This window comes from Varanus komodoensis, unplaced genomic scaffold (assembly GCF_004798865.1).
Source record: "Varanus komodoensis strain SLA01 unplaced genomic scaffold, ASM479886v1 scaffold1, whole genome shotgun sequence".
NCBI lineage: Eukaryota > Metazoa > Chordata > Lepidosauria > Squamata > Varanidae > Varanus > Varanus komodoensis.
Genome location: NW_025335268.1, coordinates 105,308,108 through 105,332,308, shown reverse-complemented (window position 1 = coordinate 105,332,308; position 24,201 = coordinate 105,308,108). Strand labels below are relative to the sequence as shown.

General features: G+C 38.4%; 1 protein-coding gene across 4 annotated transcripts in view; it reads right to left on the bottom strand.

Annotated features, from left to right (window-relative positions):
- Nucleotides 1–24,201, bottom strand: part of ATRNL1 (attractin like 1) — a 619,481-nt gene that overhangs the window by 360,792 nt on the left and 234,488 nt on the right. For all 4 annotated transcript variants that reach the window (XR_006415620.1, XM_044439583.1, XM_044439591.1 and 1 more), the window contains exons 22-24: nucleotides 9,920–10,014; nucleotides 7,469–7,547; nucleotides 4,859–5,016 (exon numbers count right to left, since the gene is read on the bottom strand). Coding sequence is in view for 3 of the 4 variants with exons in the window: in XM_044439583.1 (XP_044295518.1) it covers nucleotides 4,859–5,016; nucleotides 7,469–7,547; nucleotides 9,920–10,014 (332 nt within the window). In the remaining variant the exon portion in view is untranslated. The remainder of the gene's footprint in view (nucleotides 1–4,858; nucleotides 5,017–7,468; nucleotides 7,548–9,919; nucleotides 10,015–24,201) is intronic.

The following is a 24,201-nucleotide window of genomic DNA, read 5'->3' as shown; positions in this document are numbered from 1 at the left end:
CTAAAATGATCACGGGACTAGAGCAAATTCCACTATGGGGAAAGTTTACAACATCTGGGACTGTATCACTTATAAAAGAGGCAGTAAGGGAGCATAACAGAAGTGTACATAATTATGCATGGTTCAGAGACATTTTTCACCCTCTCTCATAATCATAGCACTTAGAGTCACATCATGAAGCTGATTAGTGAGAGTTGCAGCACAGAGGAAAGGAAGCACTTGTTCATACAGCATATAGTTGGACTACAGAGTTCAATTCCACAAAAAGTAGTGATGGCCAGAAATTGGGGCAGCTTTAAAGATGGACTGAACAAAAGATAAGTCTATCAGTGGTTCCTAGTCCTGAAGGCTATTTTCTACCTCTGCTATCAAAAGCAGTACGTGTATGTGTATGTATTCCAACTGCTGAGGAACACAGCAGGAACAATATGGAAACACCAGAGTTCAGTGGCAAGATCAGCTGCAGAAGTGGCCACTTCTAGAGTTTGACCTGTATTACCCTCAGCTCCCTAGTATCAGGCATGTGATTACTTGCTTTATTCACACCAAACGCTGTGTCTTTATCTGTGTTTACTCTTGGAAACAGAAACAGTGTGAAAAAACACACAGGTACCTTTAGGAGGAAGAAGTGGGGAATCTGTGTAAGGACTACATCAGGCTGGTCAGGAAGAGGATGCTTTAGTCCACAGGCAAGAATAGGGAAAGGATGGGGATTTTGCTTGCTGGGATTCATGGCAAGCACAGAAGGATAGAGCACCGAGCATAGAAATGGTGCTGCCCAGGTAACAATATGATTGTTTGACCTGTCAGTTTAGCTCAAAATCTGCATGCCCTGGAAACAGAACAGGATTAAGGATTCTTTGCTGTGTTGTGCGAATCCAACCAAAGCTTTACTGATTCTCTCAAAGAACTCTAAAAGGTTAGTGAGACAGGACTTACCTTTGTGGAAGCTGTGCCAATACTTTTTTAGTGGGGCTTGTTCTTTGATATGCTACTTTTATCTTTAATGCTGCTTTCCACCAATTTATGTGAGCCTTAAGATAACCAGTCTGTAATTTTCTGGAACCCCTCCAGTGCCCCTTTTAAAGAATTGATGTTGCTCTCCAGATGCCTTTAAAAATGGTGCCGCACTGGCCATTGTCCAGTCATCTGGTAGAAAAGCTGATTTTAGAACGTGTTGCACATTTTTGTTAGAAGATCAGCAATTTCATATTTAGGTTCTTTAAGAACTCTTAGTTAGATACCATCTGGGCCTAGTTATTTTTCAACTTTCAATTGATCAATACAGTTGGGAACATCAACTTTTGCCACCACTCTCTGCTTCAGTTCCCCAGACTCCCTTCCTAGAAACATTAGTTTGGGTAGAGATATCACTCCTACATTTTCTACAGTGGAGACCAATGGAAATAACTCATTCAGCTTCTCCACAATGTTCTTATTGGCCTTTAGTATTCCTTTAATTTTTTTCTCATCATATGATATTTACACCTTCTTTTGCACCAAATGTTATAGAAACATAAGATGTGCAAATCAAAATGGATTCAATTGCACTAATTTCATTTTTAAAATAATCCGATCTATATTTTATATGAATTTTCCTTAGATTGTAATAGTTTGCATTGTATGATGTCATTCCTTGTGTCCCCTGGCTTGTAGGGGGGCAGAAGAAAAGTGTAAAACCAAAAAAGGATTACAGAAGAAGATACCTAGCAAAGCCCATTGGGACAACATGGTCCTAGGTGGTGGGACTGCCTTTTCCATTCAACACTGCCAGTTCCATAATATCCTCCAATGAACTAAATCCAAACTTACAATGTAAGAACAAAAACATTTTGAAAGAAATAACCTTTAATTAAGAATAAAATAACCTCAACTGTATCTCACATGCACATCTCTAATAGGAAAGACTGCATTATATGCTTGGAGATGATCATGCATTCAGGAAATGTCCCATGTAGCAGTTCAGCTGTTGCCGTCTGTGCACAATGAGAAGGAATGGAGGGAATATGCAAGCCTGAAACACCAGTCTGATTTCACCATCACAGAGAACAACCGTTTGAGCAAGTTGCAAGTAACTTCAAGTAAAGTCTTCAAAAGCACAAATTCCATACTGGGCAAAGCACTTCTCTTCTCTCTCTAGTACGCCACAATTGCCACACCTACTGACCATGATAAAATCCTCAAACCCATTTGCTTTTAATTGCCCCCACTCCTTAGTCTTTATAGTTTAAAGGTGAACAAAGAAATCTACAAGACCATATTCCTAATCTAATTTCTTAGAATCGACTTGCTAAAATCTTCTAGTAAATGTATAAATGGAAGTGTATAATTGCCTAGGTTTTGTGCTTTTACTTTATCAGTCCTGTTACATAAAACTTTTTTAAATGGAAGGTAATAAATTTTGTCCTACTATTTATCAAAGAACATCATATAATTATGACATAATTTCTGCATATGTTACACATTATAAAACATTATATTGGAACCTCAGGGTAAGCAAGAGAGGACACTACAAAATTACTAGCCAAAAAAAATTTCCCAGGAAAGTTGTTTTTGCTGAAGAAGGCATTCTGAAATAGCTTTGAACCACTAATGTTTGAAACAATCATTTTTATGTTGTGTGTTCAACAGTGCAGAAAGAATTAAGACCAATATGTGTTGGATTTTATTGCCACAATGAAGTACCTTGCCTTGGAAACTGTAGAGAAAACATACTTGACTATTCTCTACCACGCTTATATTTTTAAAGTCTTCAGCAATGTTGTATTTTAAGTTTTGTATACATGTAAAGAGGCCTTGGGGATGTTGGAATGATTAGCGTATACAAACAGGAAAAAACAGCCTCCCAAATACATGTAATTATACATATCAGGGAAAAAGGCAACATGCAAAAATAATAAATTCATGAATAAATGCATCTGAAATCTATATATTTTTTCCAGAAGAATTTACTTCCCAGCACGTGTCTGGGATTGAATGAGCACAAAATCTGCCTGAGAATTTGCTGGGGATTTATTACTATTCTGTGGACCTAATGGTTTATATTAAAGACAACGTGACATAGTAAACCTATGTCAATCTTTTTCTGTTCTTGCACAGTGAGGAATTCCCTTTACTGATTATACCTTTTATCTACACCTTCATTTTCAGTCTTTCTGCAGAAACCCCCAGGTCAGTTTCCATTATTCCCCATTACTATGGTGGTCTTTTTTTTTTTTTTTGGCACGCTGGTGCCATAGCAGACCAGCTGCCATTGGCTGTGCTGTAGAACTGGCTTCTGAATGGTGGCAATACCAAATACCATTTGTTACCATCTTGTTGTCTCTTTATTTGTTGCAGAAGAGCTTTCCTACTGGATGACTGCTCTGAAGACATAACCACAAGACAGAGAGATGCATGAACATCAAATATTGTCTGATTTATAGTGTGATGACATGGAAGAGAAGAAGTTGAAATGAACACTGAAAACCAATTCAGAAACCTTGCATTTCAATGTTGTTTTCATAATCAAAATATTCATTATAGCTTGGATACTCAAGAATGGGAACACAAATCTCATTGTGACAGTTGAAGAAGAATTTCTAAGACAAATGTAGCTGCCTCATTTGATCAAAACTTAAATGTCTAGGCTTTCACCACAGAACAAGCCACCATGGGTCCATTGACCCTTGTGCTTTGTTGCAGTGTGCTGGCTGACATTTCAAAAATGCAAGCTGCACATCAAGTGCATTATGGGATGCTATGTCATGCAAACCTAGTAAGGGTAAAGTTGTACCTGTAGTTAACCACCCAGGATGTTGCTATGTGCATGAGGAGAAGTGAGGCTCAGGCTCAGCCACTCCCTCTTTCCTTGACACATACCCACTTACCTGGAACTAAATCATATTTAACTCAAGTGTGGCTTTCTTTGCAGTGGACATGTATAGGAACATGCTGCCAGATCTGCTGCGTGAAGAAAATGTCTGAACAGGGCTTTCATCTAGCCAAAAGAGGGGATGCCCAAACAAACCTAAAAGTCTGCAGTTTTCTTCCCACCTCCATTTTTGTGAAATTTGCCTGTGATATAATATTAAGGATCTAAGCACTGGCTTGAATCTAAACTCTCCTAACTTGCTCGTGCTGGCGGAAGAAGGTGTTGTAGAACTGCATAAGAAGTAGAACTAGGACTTAAGAAGAAGTGGGAATCTGAAAAATTGAAGCCCCTCCATCTTTCTCAACCCGATAGTCCCCATTGCAATGGGAGGAGTTCTCTCCCCAAAGAAGCAGGGCTGAATGCAACAGATAGTGTTCAAGTTAAACACTTTCCTCCATCCTTCTGAATTTCCTGGGCCCATCCTCGGAATGACAGAGTATCTTCACAATATTCTTATAAGCTCTTAACTGTGCACACAGAATACAGGTAGAATGTAGATTATGGATTTAATAACACAGCAGCAGCTAGGCCATATTGTATCAAACATGGCATTATGTTTTAAGCAGATGTCTCTAATTTCCCATTGCGTAAAAGCATACACTTTTTTCTTCCACCAATCAGGTCTCATTAATTCACAAGGTTTTCAGAAAACTAGTCAGTGGTTTTTAAAATGTGCAGAAAAGCATGCAGATTTGTTTGTTCACTCAGTAATGAAACCAGGTCCTTATTTTGCAGATTGGGTGGCTGGGTTTACAGTAAGGTCTGATGACCATTTAAACAATATGAACCACACATGCTTAATGCTAAGGAGAAGACTGTAAGGCACTTATGGTATGGCACAGCCCCTCCATATGGAACACGGCCAGCATACATTCGTGGTGGCCATGGTATGTGCAGGAACTAACTTAACATATTACATATATCAAGATTGTTGTTTATACTAACCTGTATTTTGATTGGCCATGAAAAATTGCTGACATATACATAGAAAGTGATATTAGGGTTGCTCCTGAAGTTGAACTTTTCACAGGAAAAACTATCTCTGTATTCCTTGATATTAGCCCTTGAAACTACAGGAATCTCTTCTCCAGATATTGTTCCAGCTATGAAAAAATAAATATAAAAGGGTTTATGCATTTATTTTAGCTTGTAACCCATTCATGCCTAAAGATAGAGAGGGTTATACAAAACTGTATACAGAAAGAAATTCTAATGTTCAAAAGCTGAATAATTCTACTCAGTCAAAGGAAGGCAATGTAACAACAATGTCAAAAAGTGCTCCTTCTTTATGCTTGGATATATCTTAGGAAGAAAAATAATTCGAATTCCATTGGACATCCTCTATAGGTCCATCTCTGTATACCTTACTGTTCAAACTAAGCAGGCAGCTCATATGAAGCAGACAGTTCATATACTCAAAATAGCACACCTGATTGATCTTAAAGACTGTCATAAATAGGGAGGGGAGATATTTAAAACTCATAAAACTAAGCCCTTACATAGATCAAATATTGGCACCATGAATTTATACATGTAGCCATAGTACACAGCATCCCTATGCCTACTTTCAAAGGTTACAAAAGATTCATACATCTAATATATTGAATGGATTTAAATTTATAGCAAATAGATCCCATTTAACTACATAGCTAATATACTTTCCACAAGAACTTTACACCAAAATTGCATAACTTATTCAAGTGCAGACAATATTTTTGTCTTGATTGCAAAATATTGCTTTACTTATCTCAGTTGCTTTTATCTAGTTTAATATTAAACTAGATAAACATTGTTTATTTCTAAGACATGAGACGCCACAACAATTATTTCAACTGTATATTGCTGAATGAATAAAATGAGACATAGGCTTAAAAAGTAGAGCGGATTCTAGGAATGGTGAGCTACAAATAGCACAGATCTTCCATAATCTTTGGGAGGATGGGAATGGTGAGATATGAGAAGTAGAAACAGTGTTTACAGGGAAAAGGGGGCTCCACTGGTCACCTTCCCTTTGAGAGTGTTTCGCAGACACTTGCCTGGGAAACCATTAGGAAAAAAGCAGGTAGAGCAATGGATTGCAGAGTGCAACAGGCACACTGATGGATCAGCAGCTCCTGCAGATGTCCTGCAAATGTCCACCCCCACCCCTCTCTTCAAGCACTAGAAGCAGCTGTAAGACTAGGAATCCTTTATTTACCAGAAATCTAGTTGCACCTTAAATGGAACTCAACAATGATCCAGTTAGTGCATGAAAAATGCAGTGAAGGCCATATTCTGTTCCACTAGCGAATTTTGCTTAATGCCTGCCACATGTTACCTGCTTTGTGAGCCTTTTTCTTACACCTTTCTTACTCCTATTAGAGGACATACATTCCCTTTTTACTACAAATAGCAGTATAAGGCACTTCTGAAGGGAAGAGCTTAAGCAGTATCATCCCTTCTATTATTCCCCGTATCTGTTATCATTCAGCTCTTCTTCAGAAGCTTCTACTAGCATAGCTAAGCAATACACACACCCTGAAACACTATGTATCTCAGAGCAATAGGGTTTGCTTTACCATAACAAGAAAGGTTGTATGTGAGCGATGCATGCACTTTCAGATCCTCTGCTACAGTAATCTGCTACATATTTTTATATTTTAGACATATTTTAGAACCATTTCTCACTTTCACATGATATGCATGGTTGTTTTCTAGGCAACCAGGTTCTGTATGTATCTTGTGACAAAAACTGAACTGTCTGAAGAGGTGCAGATTGCCACAAAACACAGGGACCTACAGAAGAAGCACACTTTGCTCAACTCATTGGTGTATGTCAACCATATGCTTGTAAATGCATGTTTCCCCTCCAAATATTGTACTGTTCATTGAATATAAATGTAACTTGACACTTGGAGAAACAGATCAGCTGCTTGAAGTATGAACTGCCTCCAGTTCTTAACTATTCTGCATAACTAATTAAAAATGTGATAAATGGTGCTCTCCTTGGATATGTTTTCAGAAAGTCAACATAGCCAATTCAAAGAAACTTTCTAAACAAAGCTTTTTATTAAAGCCAACAGAGAAATTGGGTTCAAAAGTTTGAAGGAAAAAAATATGAGGAAGATAAGCAGGTTCTTTTATCAGCACACACAGAAGGATTTTATTGTTTGATATCAATGTTAAGGTTAATAATTAAATTCCTAGCTTGAACATTGAAACAAAGAAATTAAAAACTCGGTCTCTGCAGTAGTTAAGAAAGTAATTTATCTTAATTAAAATCACTGCGTTCATAACACTGCCATTCTAAAAATTTAAAGAGCATACAAGGTTTTGCTACCCAAGTAATTTTAATTGAATAGAGAAGAAAGTTAACGTGTTAATGAACCTTTATTCAGATTGTAAATTATCTGAGTTTTAAGTAATATCATTAATAATGGCATAATTAGAATGAGAAAAGAATACATTTTATTAAGCTTTACTAATAAGAAACAAAAAGGGCAATCATGTAAATATAGCTAGACTATCAGTATTTGAGACAATATGGAAAAAGATATACATTTAGATCTTTCTTACCTGTAGAGCCAATGGACCAAGTGATATTCAGGTTAAAGTTGTTTGATGCATTAATAGATATGTCCAAATTTTTATTTGACTAAAATTTTAAAGGGAAAAAAGAACATTATGTAAATATATTGCTTAAAGAGATGGCTCTACAAATAATCACATTTAATCAAACGTGCACTGTGAACATAAACACACCAGCCATGATCCTGTGCACACACTAGATGGCCTTCTCCTTCTACAGCCATCAAGAATGAGGATCCCTTTGAACATGCTCGTATCTACTTGCAATAGTTAACAGTAGAAGCCTTTTTTGCAGATTCATCTCTGGGGTATAGCCATTACTGATTTCAAGGGAATCCTCACTGATTTCAGTAGAAATAGCTAATGGACAGAAACCAGTAAAACTGTTCCTCATGCTCAAGGAGGGCTACTTACTTCTTACAGAAGGGGCAAAACACAGTACTTGATACTGTGTTTAAATTTAGGGTGAGGGTTCAAATATGACCAATCACTTTGACCAAACTTCCATGCATGCTCTCGCAACACATACAAAGGAACGTGCCTCTTCACTGGCACAGGGATAAGGCACTGACACTCCATAGGTCAGCATCGTGTTGCATTAATATAATAAGATGTCAGTGAAAAGCTCTCTGATTGGGTCTTATCACAGCCACCAAGTCACTGGAAGCTTTAGGCAGCTATATTTTTCATCAGCCCTTGAACACAGAGATAATACCAATGGCCTGCTTATGTTTACTTTAAGAATTGCTAGAATAATGTACACAAAGCCATGTGTACCCTTACAAAAAACACTGTATGAATGTGCCTGTATATCTGTCAATACAACTGATGTTAATTGTGTCAGGGAAGCTTTATTGCATAAAAAGATTATATCTAAAAAATATAAGACTAGCAATAACTATATTCTCAATTTTTATTTTCTACAATAATAAAAATATATTTTAGTGATTATTCTTCCATATTATAATCTAAGATTCCAAACAAAAATACACTTATTTATAAGATCCAAATAAAGTAACATAGACCAAATCTTTTTTTCTGTTATTTAAGGTATAATTCTATACATGTTTATATATTTAAAAAATTCTGCAGTACTCAGCCTGCCAGAGCCAGCCATAACACGCATAGTATTTTATTCCTAGTCATCATTAGTTTAGATTAGCATTTTTTAAAAAACAGGATTTCATATCTTATTGTAGATTAATTAACCAAAGGTTCTTCAGGCTATAGTTTTTTGAAAATAAAAGCTGAGCAACCAATATCTACAACTCAACAAAAACTATATAAATTATTTCTATTTTTGTTATTATTAGAGGAGTATTAGATAAATTCTAAGTGTCCTATATTTTCCCTCTCAAGCCCACACCCATATGCATCTGTTCCATGTTAGAAAATCATAGTTAGATGACTTTAGAGTAGGATTACTGAACTTCCCAGATCTGTTGAATCATGATAAATATTTTTATTTTACTTCTGTATGGACAGAGTTAGTACCACTAAATAGCAATTGTATGAAGAGGTAAAGTTGCTGAATATCAGATTCTAGATCGCTCAGGAGTAGCAGTAGGAATGGTATGGATAGGGAATTTAGCCCTTTTTTAAAATCTTCGAGAGTAAACTAAAAAAGCCAACAGTGGATCTCCTGAGCCTTTTAATCTTGATTATTATATTTATTGTTATAAATTTATGCACCTACATTATTGGCAGAGAAAGTATAATAGTATCAAAGAAGAAGCAATCTTAGGATATCTTAAGTCTCTAAGGAAGATTTGCTACAAAATGTGCAGAGATATTTGCAATCTACAGTTTCTAAATCCTGTGTCACTTGATGGATTCGTATCAGCCAATGAAATAGTAGTGTCATTCGGAGGTTTTACATAATCAACAGAAATCAACCATATTTGTCTGTATCTTAAATCCTAGAAGGGACTGACTACAAAGGTCACTATCCACCATACAATTTTGCATACAGTGAGCAGTTTTTTTAGAGTTCCATTGCAGATAGAGACATTCTAAGGGAAAGGCAGCTAGTGAGCAGCAGAGAAAAAATAAGGCACATCTTGGTATCTGTACAAGTTTTGATCTAGACATATCTGGAAACAAAACTATAATAAAGATGAGTGCAAGTCTTTACTTCAACATTTATTCTCAAACCAGCTGTTCAACAACCTAAATATAAGAAAAGCCATAATAGTTCAGATCAAAGACCTAGCTAGTCCAACATCTTGTTTCTACTGCTGCCAACCAGACATTCACGGGAAACCCATATGCAACACGTGAGTGTAGTAACTCTCCTGCCTGTGCTGAGTTGGATACTGTTTATATCACTGCTATATGACATATCTTAGTTCCCACAAAGAAATAAAGAATGAATTATAAAGTGAACCTAGTTTAATCATTAAATAGTCATGTTATACACCATCAGTTATATTGGCTCACCTGTTCAGGATTTGCAATAAAGTTTATGGCAGTGTGATGGCGATCATCTTCTTGTAATAAGCTGAATGTAAACTGGTAGTCAATCAGTAAGCTATCTGTAGACAAAACGATTAAAAATAAACAGATGTACTGTCAGCCAGAGACATTAGAATTGATTTTTCTTCAGATTCATGAAGTTTTACTCTAGTAAAATTGCTACAATATTTGCAAATGTTGTCCCATATTTACCATATGTATTATATCACATCTGTAGTGATACATTTGTCTACACTGTTGACTTTTAGAGTAGTTAAATGCCACCTGCTTTCTCCCTTGTGTAGCTTGAGTACTCTTGCCTGAGCTCCCGTTTATGATGGTGACAAAGTTCTAGTAAGTTAGTAAGATGAGTTCACGTTTTCATTATTATATCATCTGACAATAGTTTAAATAATCTGAGAGTTCCAAACAGAATATGAAACTGTACATTTATAAATGGAGCAGACAATGAAAAGATATACTGTACTATTTTTCACTGAAATTCTACTGTGTTCATCACTAAACAAGTATGTTTTACTCTTATATAGATTAACAGGGCTGGCACAAGTTCTTCCACTACCTGAACCAGGACAGCACATGTGCAGCTTGGCTGTGTCCAGCTCCCCATTCCAGCCACTTCCACCTTACATCCCAGTGCCTACTGCTCTCCCCACTGTGTTTCCCACCTCCTGTACCAGCTCTTCCATCCTCTGCATATCCCATCTACCTCCCCATTGCTAGCACTTCTGCTGACATTTGAAGAGTAAAAAGTAGTCAGCATGCCTCTGCAGAGAGTTGGACAATCCCAGTCAGATTCCTGATTCTAAGGAAGTCCTTCCCCACAGTCAGGCATTGTGGAAAGGGGTTTCACTGAAGGTCTGCTGGTTGAGCTAAATTGAAGAGCTACTGGTTGGGCTCTCTGGAGTATACTCAGCAGTACCAGCAGGGAACCCTTCTGCTATGTTGGCATATGCAGTTCATCACTCCTACTTCACCACCAGAGTAGTGGTACTCCTTCAAATCCCAACTCATGTGAGGGCCAACCCTGTAGTTCAAGGCATTCTGATACTGAAATTACTACACTGTATATTCCTTCAGCATATTAAAAATTGTACTAGAAAGCTATCAGATTTTTGTCGGGTTCTTTTATTGAAAAGTAACTACATGAATTATCTTAACATGCATTTAAATGCTCTGTTCTCATGATATTATTTTACTATGTTGTATAATTGAGTTACACAGATAAATTTAATAGTGCAATTTTCTGATTCCATCATGGCTTTGAAAAGTATTTTTAGCATTTTAACTGTATATGATTATTGTTATATTGGCTTTTCCATTTCTGGATTAATCAAAGGCTATAGTATCATTCATCTTCATTGCAAGGCTTTATACCAGCAACGGTTACTGCCCATATTAAAGCTGAGGGAGTATGGATATACTAACACACAATCATTCAATCCAGTTGCTGCTGCTTGTCTGGAAGGGAAGCTACATCTTCTTTCATGTTTTGCAGTTTTAGGCTGCCCAACTCACAGCATAGCAGGACTATCACAGAGACAAAGCAGAGTCTTCAGATATTACATTTAAACTTGGTCAGTCTCTTCACAAGCTTACATTACCAAGAAAACAATGCACAATTTTCCATGCACAACTTTATATCCAAATTCAGAATATGCACACCATCATTAATATAAGTTAAATACTAAAAGCTATGACCATAAGCTCCAAGGAAAACTACTATTAACTGAAAAGGCAATGTTTAGAAAAACCCATGAGAAGTTATTAAAGCCTTAAAAGCAAGAAATGTGTACCTCCCTTGTTGACCAACCAGCCTTTCAAAACACACACACACAAAATTCAAACGTTGAAAGAATATTTCCCAATTTTTGTAATTAATACCCTCAATAACCTCTAATAACCTCAATAACCTCTAATCCCACTGATTTCCCAGGAAACATTCCAGTTTCTAAACCAGTAGTTTTGTCACTTATAGATAAGATATTACATTTTCCCAGAATAGTTGAAATAACCTTTCTGCAGCAGACAGTAAAACGTCAGTTACTTGATGAAAGCAGGAAAATTAAGTAAATTTAATAATAACAGAAAATAGACCTTTTTTGAGTGAAACATCCAGTTTTTGATAACCGTTTCAGAAAACAACATTACACAGTTCTACCTTAGCTTATATTGAAACTGTATCTAACCAGTCATATTACCATCCACTAAACACAGTGACACTCATCCACATTCTCTATGCACAGCAAGCACCAACATACAACAGGAGTAGGATTATCAAGTTGTCAAACAGCCTATTCTAGACTCTGTGCCATCAAGATGACACACACTGCACAGCAGGAGCACGTGGCATAAGCCTCCAGAGCCCATTGGAAGGAACGCGGTGCACATTCTGCATCATTCATGTGACAAACTTTCCTCTCTGACAAAAGTATTTTCCCTCTCAAATGGACCAAATACGCATGTTATCACTGTAACCTGTAAGCATGGAAGACATCAGGAGGACATGGCACCGTTTAAACTCGCTTTATCACCCTTGTTGGGCTATTCTGCTAGAGAACCAACAGAACCTTCCTCTGGAATGTCCTGTAGTGATTACATCATGAGATGCTTAAGAGAGATGAGATGCTATGACTTTTAAGAACAGAGGCACAGATGAAATATAACTTTATTGAAAAGTATCGGCAAGTGAGTGAAGTGATAGCGTAATGTAGAAATGAGTTTGCCAACCTTTTTTTCCTTGCACAGACCCTGTTCTTTTGGAAGTAGATGACTAAAACAGTAACAAGTATCTGAATTCTGTAAGGATTATACCCAATACATATTCATCTGCCATACAATTTTGAAAGGTAAAGGAATTCTTTTAAGCAAGCTGGCTTCCCTACCTAAGAAATAGTTTTCCACTTCTGACTTCTAATTTGTAAGCCTAACTTATGGTATGACAAAAGGGTAGGAATTTTGGATGGGTGCTGCTCTACCTGTGGAGAGATAAGAGAAACACAGGACTAGTGAGCTATAATGGCTAATAAGAGGAAGGACTGCAGTGTCTCATCATTTAAAAAGCAAATAAAATGTACCCTGATCAATCAGATAATGAAGTTAAAATAATCTATTTTAGTATAATATCATAAATTAGTATTAATAATACACATGCTTACATGAGGACAGCAAATGGGAAAGTAGGAATTTCGCTCTTCTTCAAGACACAGTTGGCAATACTTTTCCTAAGATGTTACTTTCTGTGACACATTTTTAAAACATCCAAAAACAAAGGATGTCTTTTGCTTCTGAAATATTGTTTTAAGCCACATGTAAAAGAATATAGATTTAGTGATAGCTTAATGGTACAACCCTAAATTGGTTTGGACAAAAAACCCTACAACTACCAGCATGTCAAGGCTAGCCCTTATTAATGTAGCTTATGGAATTGACTAGAGGGTCTTTAATCTAGTGACACTTAATAGCAGATGCAGCTGTTGGGTGACAGGGATGTCATAGGAATCTGTAATGACCTCAAATGGGTTCAGAATTCTATTATTATGATGTACAGAATACATAGGGATGAGCTTTTTCAAGTCACATGGTCCCTGCAGACTTAAGGACCGTTTTTGTTTGTTCTTTAGTGTGTGTGTGTGAATGTTTCAGTGTGTAGAAGAAATTTCTAAAAACCTGCGTTTGTATTAACACACATTAACATTACTGTGTACTTGCACTATGTAAGTGGAACAAAATTCTCATATATTACTTTTTTAAAAAATCCAATTCCTTCAATGAGTTAGTGACAAAACAAAAATTGAGAAACACAGACACAACTGAGTTAACAAAAGCTGTACATCTCTAACTGAAGACAAGGTTCAAGAACTCAGCCAGTTTGATTCAGAATCCTTTAGTTATGAGCCTCTTCTCTTAGGTCTGAAGCAGAGCTTTAGTTTGGAAAATTTAAGGGTTTGCATGTCTCTCCATTAACTTATATGAAAGGACAGTGAATGAACAACTGTAACATTTTTCAGAAGAGATGAGTGATCCTATAGATGTAGTAGTTCTTTCTGCATGTATGAGGGATATCAGTTTTCAGACAGGTGCAGAGGTTTTGGCATTTGGTGCCTTTACAGTTTACAAAGGGAGTTGGCTTTTTGAAGGAAGGAATATCTAAGTTTATTATTATTTCTTTGCAGGAAAAGCTGCTCTTTTTGTTTATTCACATATTAAATATATTTAGAACCCATCATAGAGCTTGCGGAAGCTTTCATTAATTTTCCAAGTAGTCTTCTATCCAGGCACTGACAAGAGTCAAACTTACTTAGCATCAGGCAGTCAATTCCTCCCCTGTGTTTCAGTACGCAATTTGCACAAAAATAGCATTCACCACAGATGCTCCTTGGTGAGTAATCTGTAAAATGTTTGGATGGGCACTGGGATCAGGGCATTTTGATGAATAAAAACATTTAAGTCTTTGGTTTTTTTTCTTTCAGTTCATCTGATAGCAAGTGATGTTCCATCTTTTACATCACTTCCCAAAGAAGAGTGATTGGAAGAAAAAAGGAAAGCGTTGGCAACATTATTTCCCAGATGTAAGGTAGAGGCAGTCACAAAGTTATGACTTCTCCTCCCTCCCTCTTTTCAGCTTGGAGGGGAAATAGATCTGTTTTTAACGGACTGTCTGACTCAGTCTCATTCTATCTATGCCCTCGAAATCTCCAAGGTAGACGAATTTTTCAGGAATATATGATTTGCTTCAAGGTACTTCAAGCAATTTTTGCTTAATCTCAGACAAAGCCCAAACCATTCTGAACCAGACAACTTTGGTTCTGGATCTGCAATTCATTCAAACTGGATCTACACCTATCCTTTATATTTTATTTGGATTGTCAACCAGCAGGCAGGGCTTTAACACCGCAAATTTTATGTTACATATTGCACAGCACTTTGTTTTTAGGCACTTACCAAGTATTACAATACTTACCAAGTATTACAATCATCAGTAATATTATGACAATATCCACATATCTAGTATAGAGAGACATGCTGGAAGCCTGTTTCCAGTTTTGTCTTAGTGGCTTTGATTCTGCCAGGAAAAGTATGTTATCAGTCTTTGACAATTGGTAGAAAGGGATGAAATGTTTAGTGATCACCAACAAAAATGGCTCTGCTTTCTGTTGCCCTCTCTTCTATGTAGAACTCAACCTGGATTTGGAAGGTTGTTGCTTATAGGTGCTTCCTTTCTAATATATAATGCATACCTTCCTGCTAGATTCAAAGTGTAGAACTAGAACACTAAAACTCCCTGTTAGATACAGGGACACTGTTCCATCAGCACAATGTCCCATACTCTGGGAAAAAAGAAACACAGGCTGAGCTATAGGCAGCTTCAGAGTGGAGCCAGGAACCAAGGGCAGTTCTGAGTCGACTGTGCCAAGGAACATGTGATACTGCAAAGAACCAAAGAGCCATCAACCAGAGCCAAAGAGATAAATATGAAATGCTAGATGGTAGTTTCCCAGACAAAGTTTCACTTCAGCAGGGGGTCTTTTCATAGTTTTTCCTTTCTCTTAGAAGTAGGTCCTCTTGGATTGGCAGGGGTAATCTACAACCTGACCACACTCTTCTACCAAGAGAGAAGTTCAACATTGTGGTGATGGCATCTCAAACAGGTGGGACAGCTAGTCAAAGAGCCAAATGTTCCTGAATCTACTACCATGTGGCATCTACAGTGGCCACAGGTGTTCGAGTGTTCTACCTGCCTTGGGGTGCTGGGGAAGAATGGTGGCGAGCCACACCTGCTTTGATATATGGGCTTTCCCACCTCATAATTCCCCTTTTCGTTACCTGTGGGGTACTTTAGCCTTCCAGCACAAGTAGTCAGGAGTCCTTATAAGTTTTTATGTCTCTAGTGTTAGGGGAGAGTATCTGTAAATGTTCTGAGAACAAACAAGTTACCTATCTACCCTCACTACTTCACTGGAAGGTCATGCTATTTGTGCAAAATTTAACCTAAATTTTCTATCAAGTTCACACATACTCATAATTCTGTGGACAAAGTAACAAAAAAAAAATACACTCTGGAGGCAGCATTACCTATTTCTCTTGCTAAACTGATTAGGTGATTCTGTTGCACCATTAGTCTGAATCCTATCCTCAAATTTGGAGTGATCTGCAGTTCTTGATTAAATGTATACCACTTTTTGTCCTTTTTTCATATGTTTTATTACACTATTTTCAAACCTGGGTTGGAACCCTGGGTAAGTATATCATCCTGACAAAGCTGTACTCTCCTCTGTCATGCTCTAACTCCAACCATCTTCCACCTTATATCAGTATGATTAGGAATAAAAATCCTGTTAACACTAATCTAACAGCTCTGTGAACAAGCCCCATCCGCAATGTTCATCCATGGACTGATATGTTAGCATCCTTGCTGTATTGAGTGGCAAGACTGAAGCTGGCTTCTACCTGTACTTCCCTGAACTGAGGTAGAATTTTCTGGGCTAGCAACTGCATCAGAGTTCCTGGTTTTGCAAAGGATTCTGCAGAGACTGAAGTGAATGCAAGCAGAAGCCCTCTCAAACTTTGAGGCCTGGTACAGAAAATTCTCAAACAAGTAGGATGGGGAAAGTGAAAGTGGGACTTGCATTGTATCTTTCCATTCTGCACACACACTTTTAGACCTCCTATCTATATGCATAGACTAACAATATGTCAATAATGTTATTGCTAAATAATTCTATCATCAAAATAGCATCACTGCATTGGTGTAATGTAGAGATTCTCTGATATAAGAGATTTAGTAGCAAGCATTTCTTTTTCCACAAAGCAACACTCAAGGAATATACTACAAATATAAGTAAAGCATTATCTTACTTTAGGAAATCTCAGGATTATTTTCTGTATGTGTATTTGTATATATGTATATGACCACTAAGATAAGCCACTAAGGAGCTGGACTAATGTCAAATAATAGGTATTAGATTTACACTGCCATACACAGTTGCAGTTTGCAAACATTCAACAGAATTTACACATTGCTTATAACTTCTACTATTTTGAAGTTTTTTCCCATCATATTTCCAAATAAGATAGTTTTCTCATAATATTGTATGTCAAGAATTTTCCTCATTTCTAACATTGCCAGGAAACACATCTGACTCATAGAAGAGCTTTGGTCATATATAGAGCTAAGTAAAATAAACATGTTCTCCTCAGAGCAGAAAAGCAGTGTCATGGCATTAGAAGGGCTGCTGCTTCATTTTGATTTGCTTGCACACACACAATCCAACACAAAACTAAAACATTTTTGTGGTAAAAAGATTTTTTTTTTCATTTCTTGTTGTGGAGGTCATATATTTTGCCAGGCAAGACCTTTTAATGTAAAGAATTACTGAAACTGAATAAAGCATTGTTTTATAAAATAAATTGCAAAAATAAGAAAGTAAGATCTATGTGTCAACACCTATTTTTACGGATCTATTTTATTACTGATAAGAACATCTGAAAAGATGTTCTTATCAGATAAAAACCTTTGTATTTGCATGTTTAGTTGTATTGCGAACTTCTAATGAAAACTTCTAACAAGCATATATATATAACCTTTACATTCAAAATACAGACTATTCAACAGCCTGTTTGCGAGTTGATACAAGATGTATTCACAGTAACAGATTACTTTAATTAGGAAAAAAGCCTGTATTGATTGTTACCAAATTAAAGTGAGATTTTGCCATTAGGAAAGCAAAAGTTCTGATGACTTTAAAACAACCAGACAACATGTTTCTGTCACCTCAGTGTCACCTACGTTACAACAGAAAAGCCAGTATCCAGTATACTGTGCCACTTGCTTCAATTTTAATCCAGGGAAGCTGTTGAAGTTTTAAACCAGGATTGGATAGGGCAAAACAATACTGAACTCAATGATCACAGAACAGAGATGTTTTTGGTTCGACAAAGGACAGATCAGGGAATAGAGATCCATGCAATGTTGGCAGGTTTACACTCACCTTGGAGACATAAAATTGCAGCGTGAATGTACTCAGCCCCAAAGATGGATGGCCGGGTTTTGCCAATGCCCCTGAGAGCATTTGCACAACTAAGGCTAAAGCATCAATTGTGACCATTCCTGGAGATGTCACATCCTGCCCTGATAACATTCCATTCGGACAGCAGCAATGTGCTCTAGATAGTACTTCCTTTGAAACTTCCTCACAAATTTTACATGTGCTGCACTCAGATGAGGGAACATCAAACTGACTTCCCTGCTACAAGAGCTGCAATGCTGTCTGTTGGTTCCCTGCTGAGCACAATTCAAAGCACTGGTGATCTATAAAATCTACCTGACTAGGGATCAGGCCCTCTGAAAGACCAATTATCCTATTTGAGCACACCATTGTTTTGAGATTCTGTGGAAAGGATCTTGTTGGTACTGGCACCCAGTCTTTGAAATGCCCTGCCAAGTGAAATCATGCTGGCTTCATTTTTTTGTCCTTCTGCCAGTGGGCAAAGACATATTTTCTAAGACAAGCTTTGGCATTAAAGCTAATTTGCAGCTGAAGTAGGTTCTCATCTTGATGTTCTTTCTTTTTAATTGTCTGCTTTTGATTTGAAAAGTTTTAATGTTTTAATTCTATCATTGTTGTTTTATCTGTCGTTTGTTGTTATCCACCTTCATACTTAGTTTTAATGGAAAGACTGTTCATAATTTTAATATGTAAACAAATTCTAGCTTCTAACGCACAACTTTTAACAATGCATCGGTATTCCACAGTAATAACTGTGCATAGCTATGACTCTGTATATTGACTATAGATATGTAAGCTCTGAACTGTGCCAGTTTGAAATGCTAACTTGATAGAGAACTTTTGCCAAGTTATCCAAGCAATGGATTCAACATTGCTTCCATATACTTTTTGCCCCAGCACTTGTGTAATTCACAACACATTTTTCATTCACAAAGTATAAATTAGCTATACTAGATTATCTTAAACCTCTTGGATATGTCACTCATCACGTTTCTTTCAAAACCATGATACACATTTTAACGAAGTGTGCATATATTGCTATGCTAGTGAAATTTTCTAATTTATGGTAATTTTAATAATTGCCTTTTAAATCAGCTTTAGCGTATGCAAAAATAATGTTTTCTGAATTGTTCAGATCTTGTTCATAAAATCTTTGTATTACTGTTCCCATGTCAGAAATATCTGCAAACTCTATCTTCTTTGCCACACTATTCTTTCCATTCTTTTTATTCTTGACATCAGATTTAAATGTACAGGCCACATGGAAGAAAATAACAAAAAATCCTGAATCCTGAAAAAAGGGGTGTGCTTTGCTTAATTCACACCTTGTGTAGTCAGTTAGATTACTTCAGTCCAGTTATAAAAGAACAGAAGCATTTTCACATACTTTATACTCATTAAAAGTTTTACAAATAGCCAGGACTAGTTTTAAAGAAACCATTCTAAATAAGTAATTCAAACAGTTTGGTAAAGAAAGCAGAGAAATTTATGGCTATTGCTTTAAGAGAACAAACATATGCGCAGCATTCTTACTGAGAAGCAACTGTAGTCAAAATCTATGCTGCCTGTCAGTCATGAGCAATGGGAAAATATATACATCTTTACAGTTAAAGGAAAACAAGGGGATAAAAACCTAAGCAACAATTTAATTTCTGTATACTTGCTGAATTTTTAAGGAGCAATTTCCCTTCTGATGAGCATACATGACTCTGTAGAAGGTTAATGGGAGTTTTGTGCTTGCATCCTATAGGGAATAAACACATTGCTCTAGTCAAACCCCTGTAAAATATGCCTTAACACTTACCCTCTTAAATGTTTTGCCCATAAATGTGCAGGAAAAAAACATACTGAGGGCAAGCCTAAGCCTCCAAAGGAGTAAAGTTACTGCAATAAGCCATTACTCCAATTTTGAACAGCTCATGAAAGTCAAACTTTTGATTTAAATTTCAAAAAGGAATGAAGTTGAATTCTGTCAACTCCAGTAGCTTGCAGCTTGATTAGAACAGCACTTGCAAGTTTGGAAGCATTGGAGCAGAGATGTGCCATTATTTAAAAAAAACCCACAGCATCCATACAAGTAAACTATTTTGGATGTAAGAAATGATTATTTCATAAAGATGTATTTGCACCAGTTGTGGTCAGGGTAAACACTGAAATGAACTGATTACCACCCTTAACTGCTTTCTCTAATACAGGGGCGGGTATCCTGTGGCCCATTCGCTTCATCAAACCTGTGTAGCTGACCAAGTCCAGATTGTATTAAACTTGTCAGAATACATCTGCAAGAGCAATGCTTGCTTTCTTTAGTCTTGTAAGTTTACTTTAACCTCAGAAAAAGAGAGAGAGAGAGAGAGAGAGAGAGAGAGAGAGAGAGAGAGAGAGAGAGCGCGAGCGCGCGCGCGGTATTGATGGTTTAGGTCCAGTACAGAAAACCTCTTTGTATTAGAATGCAGTAGGATAATGGAATGAATTTGGATCCTCTATGCATCAGAATGCTTTGCTTGCTTGCTTTTGTAATACTTTAAGGAATGTATTGGAAGTACTGAATTCTGTATAATTCCCCAGAATATACTAATTTTTTTTAAACTGTTATCTCAAAGGCTATTATAATGACTCGGAGTGTATTGTGGCATTTTCCAGTTGTAGTTGATACCTTTACAACCCTCAATTAGTGTAAGAGCAATTTGCAATATTTTCGGCAATGGAAGTCCCACCAAGTTTGTTTACATTTGCTAATATAGGGATAGGTATGTCTAGACCATGATTTTTTTACCAGCAAGGCCAGTGGACAGCAGAAGAAATAATTTTGAAAAGATAAAGAAGAAATGCATCTAGGTTACAGAAAAATAGAGCAGGTTGCTTACCTGTAACTGATGTTCTTCGAGTGGCCATCTGTGCAGTCACACATATGGGTTCTGCGCCTGCGCAGTGCCTTTGGCCGGAAGATTAACAGCTAACTGTTTTTGGCGGGAACTCCGCTCCCCCTCCCCCCTAGCATTATATAAGGAGCGGAGTGTCCGCCATTTTCCAGTCTTTGAAAGACTGACGTTTGTTCTTATAATAAGGTTTGTCAGTATGACAAGATAGCCAAATTCAGTAGTGGTACAACACATAGCAAAGAGATCATAGTATCGAAAGAAATAGTCGGACCACCAATGACACCAGGCGGGGTCGGAGGGTGGGTTGTGTGACTGCACAGAGGCCACTCGAAGAACATCAGTTACAGGTAAGCAACCTGCTCTTCTTCGTCGTGGCCTCTGTGCATCACACATATGGGTAGAATAACAAGCTTACCCCAAATGGAGGAGGGAGGGGTCATCAGCGAAGGACAGAAGAAAGGACAGCTCTGCCAAAAGAGCAATCCTGCCTGGCACGGACATCGAGTCTATAATGTCTGGTGAAGGTACACGGGGTAGCCCAAATGGCCGCCCTGCACCTTCTATCGGGACCCCTGATGCAAAGGCCAAAGAAGCAGCAACAGCTCTTGTAGAATGACCTCTTGGAGTAAATGGCAAGTCCAACTTAGCTAACTGATAAGACAGAACAATTGTATTCACTATCCATTTCAAAAGACATTGTGAAGTGACTGGACAGCCTCGGTCATGTTCCAAATATTTCACAAAAAGTCTATTGGAACGCCGAACAGACTCAGTCCTGGACCTATAAAAGGCTAAGCAACGACGAACTTCCAGCATATGTAGAGATCACTCTATCAGATTCGAAGGGGTCGGAAAGAATGCTGGTAAAACAATCTCCTGTTGCATGTGAAACGAAGTAGCAACTTTCAGAAGGAAAGACGGATCCAGCCGAAGAACCACTTTTTCCTTATGAAAATTTAGAAAAGGGGGGTCTACCCGAAGGGCGCAGAGTTCAGAGGATCTACGGGCTGAAGTCACTGCAACAAGGAAGGCAGTCTTCCATGAAGCAAGGCGTAGATCGATCGTCGCCATGGGTTCAAAAGGTGATCGAGTCAGTGCTTGTAAAACCACCGAAAGACTCCAGGTGGGCATTAGAGGTCTTATAGTTGGATGCAGATTACTCAAGCCTCTCAAAAATCTTTTAATCTGAGGTTGACCATGTATAGTTCCCCGGTAATGTGAAATCGCTGCTGTATAAACTCTTATGGACGAAGGTTTGAGTCCAGACTGATGCAATTCAAAGAGAAACTGAAGTATCTGTGAAACAGAAGCTGAAGGGACCAGAAACGAGTGTAAATTGGCAAAGTTAGAGAATCTCTGCCATTTTGCCGCGTACGACTTCCGAGTAGATGGTCGTAGCGCAGATTCGAGAATATACTGTAGGTCTGGGTGTAGACTCTGCTGAGCAGGAATGGCCGGGACGGTTGGTGGTGTTGATACCGATGTATCGCAGCTGGTGATCGTATCCTCCATGCAGTCAGTTTCAGCGACAGCAAGTCTGGGTGGCAGATCGTGCCCTCCCTCTGGGTAACGAGATAAGGAAGAAGAGGGAGTTGGAGAAATTCTTCTTGGGAGATGTGAAGGAGAGTTGAGAACCATGGCTGACATGGTCACCAGGGGGTGATCAGTAGCCCTGTGGCCCCTTCGTAAATGATCTTTGCCAACACTCTCATGATGATTGGGATCGGAGGGAAAGCATAAAAAGTCAAATTTGTCCAGGGGATCATGAAAGCGTCCCGGAGCGAGTCCTGACCCATCCCCGCTCTGGAACAATAGGCCGTGCATGCCCTGTTCTGCTGTGTGGCAAACAGGTCGATGTCTGGCTGGCCCCATCGGTGAAATAGCATGTCGCGAACCCGATGGTCTAGCTCCCATTCGTGTGACCGCGACATATGTCTGCTCAAGAGATCCGTATCTGTATTTTCTGTGCCCACAAGGTGAACTGCTAGAAGAGTGATACCTCTCGGTATGCACCAGTCCCAAAACTGCATGGCCAGGCGGGCTAGTTTCCGGGATCAGGTTCCCCCTTGTTTGTTTAAATAAAAGACTGTCGCCATGTTGTCCAAGGTCATCTGGATGACCTGGTGCAGAAGCACATACTCGAATGATTGAAGGGCTTTGAAAACGGCAAAAAGTTCCAGAAAATTGATATGGTTCCTGCAATCCCAGTGACTCTATATCCCCTGGGTATGTAGATCGGAGCAAATTGCTCCCCATCCCAGCAGAGATGCATCGGTGCCGAGGGTTACTGTAGGGTACTGGGGTCGAAACGGAACGCCTACAGTCAGATTGGCTGGGTCTATCCACCATAACAGGGACTGAAGAACGGAAGCTGGGAGTCGAATCCGTTTGATAGGTGGATCTGTCTGTGGTTGAAACATTCCGTTGAAGAACAGTTGAAGGGGACGTAGCCTGAGTTTAGCATGCAGAACCATAGCGATGGAAGCAGACATGTGTCCCAACAGGCTCTGAATAGACCGGGTGGGGACGGTTCTTGCTTGTCGAATCTGAGCGATGCACTGAGCAATCGCATGCCGTCCGTCCCGAGGAAGGAAGGCTCTTGCCAACTTCGAATCCAGCCGGGCTCCGATAAAGTTGATCACCTGTGTAGGGAGAAGGGAAGATTTCTGTTGATTAATACAGAGTCCAAGATCGTGCAATAGAGCACATGTAAACTCAACAGCAGACGAAAGTCCTGCTTCTGTGTCGGAGCCCAGCAACCAATCATCAAGGTACGGGTATATCCGAATTCCATGTAATCGAAGGTGTGCACAGACAGGAGCCATACACTTCGTAAATACCCATGGTGCAGTGGCTAATCCAAACGGTAGCACATTGAATTCGTAGATTTAAGAGTCCACTGCAAAACGAAGGAAACGCCTATAACTTGGATGTATTGAAATATGAAACTAGGCATCCTTCAGATCCAATGAGGCAAACCAATCCCCTCTTCCCAGCAACGGGAGAATACTTTAAAGTGTGGTCATCTGAAACTTCTTTGGTGTTATGAATCTATTGAGAGCTCTCAAGTCCAATATTGGTCTGAGACCCCCATCTTGTTTCGGAACCGTAAAGTATCTGGAATAGAACCCGTGGAATCCCTCCGATAACAACAGGCGACAAATAGCTCCTTTAGCAAGGAGTTGGTGAATCTCGTCTAACAGTACCAAGGAAGTCGGAGTATAGCGGATAGGATTCAGTGATGGCACAACATCGAATTCGATTCCATATCTGTGCTGAATGATAGATAACACCCACCCATCAGATGTGATGGACTCCCAAATGGAGAGCCGACTCTTCAGTCGATCCCCAAATGAGAGGG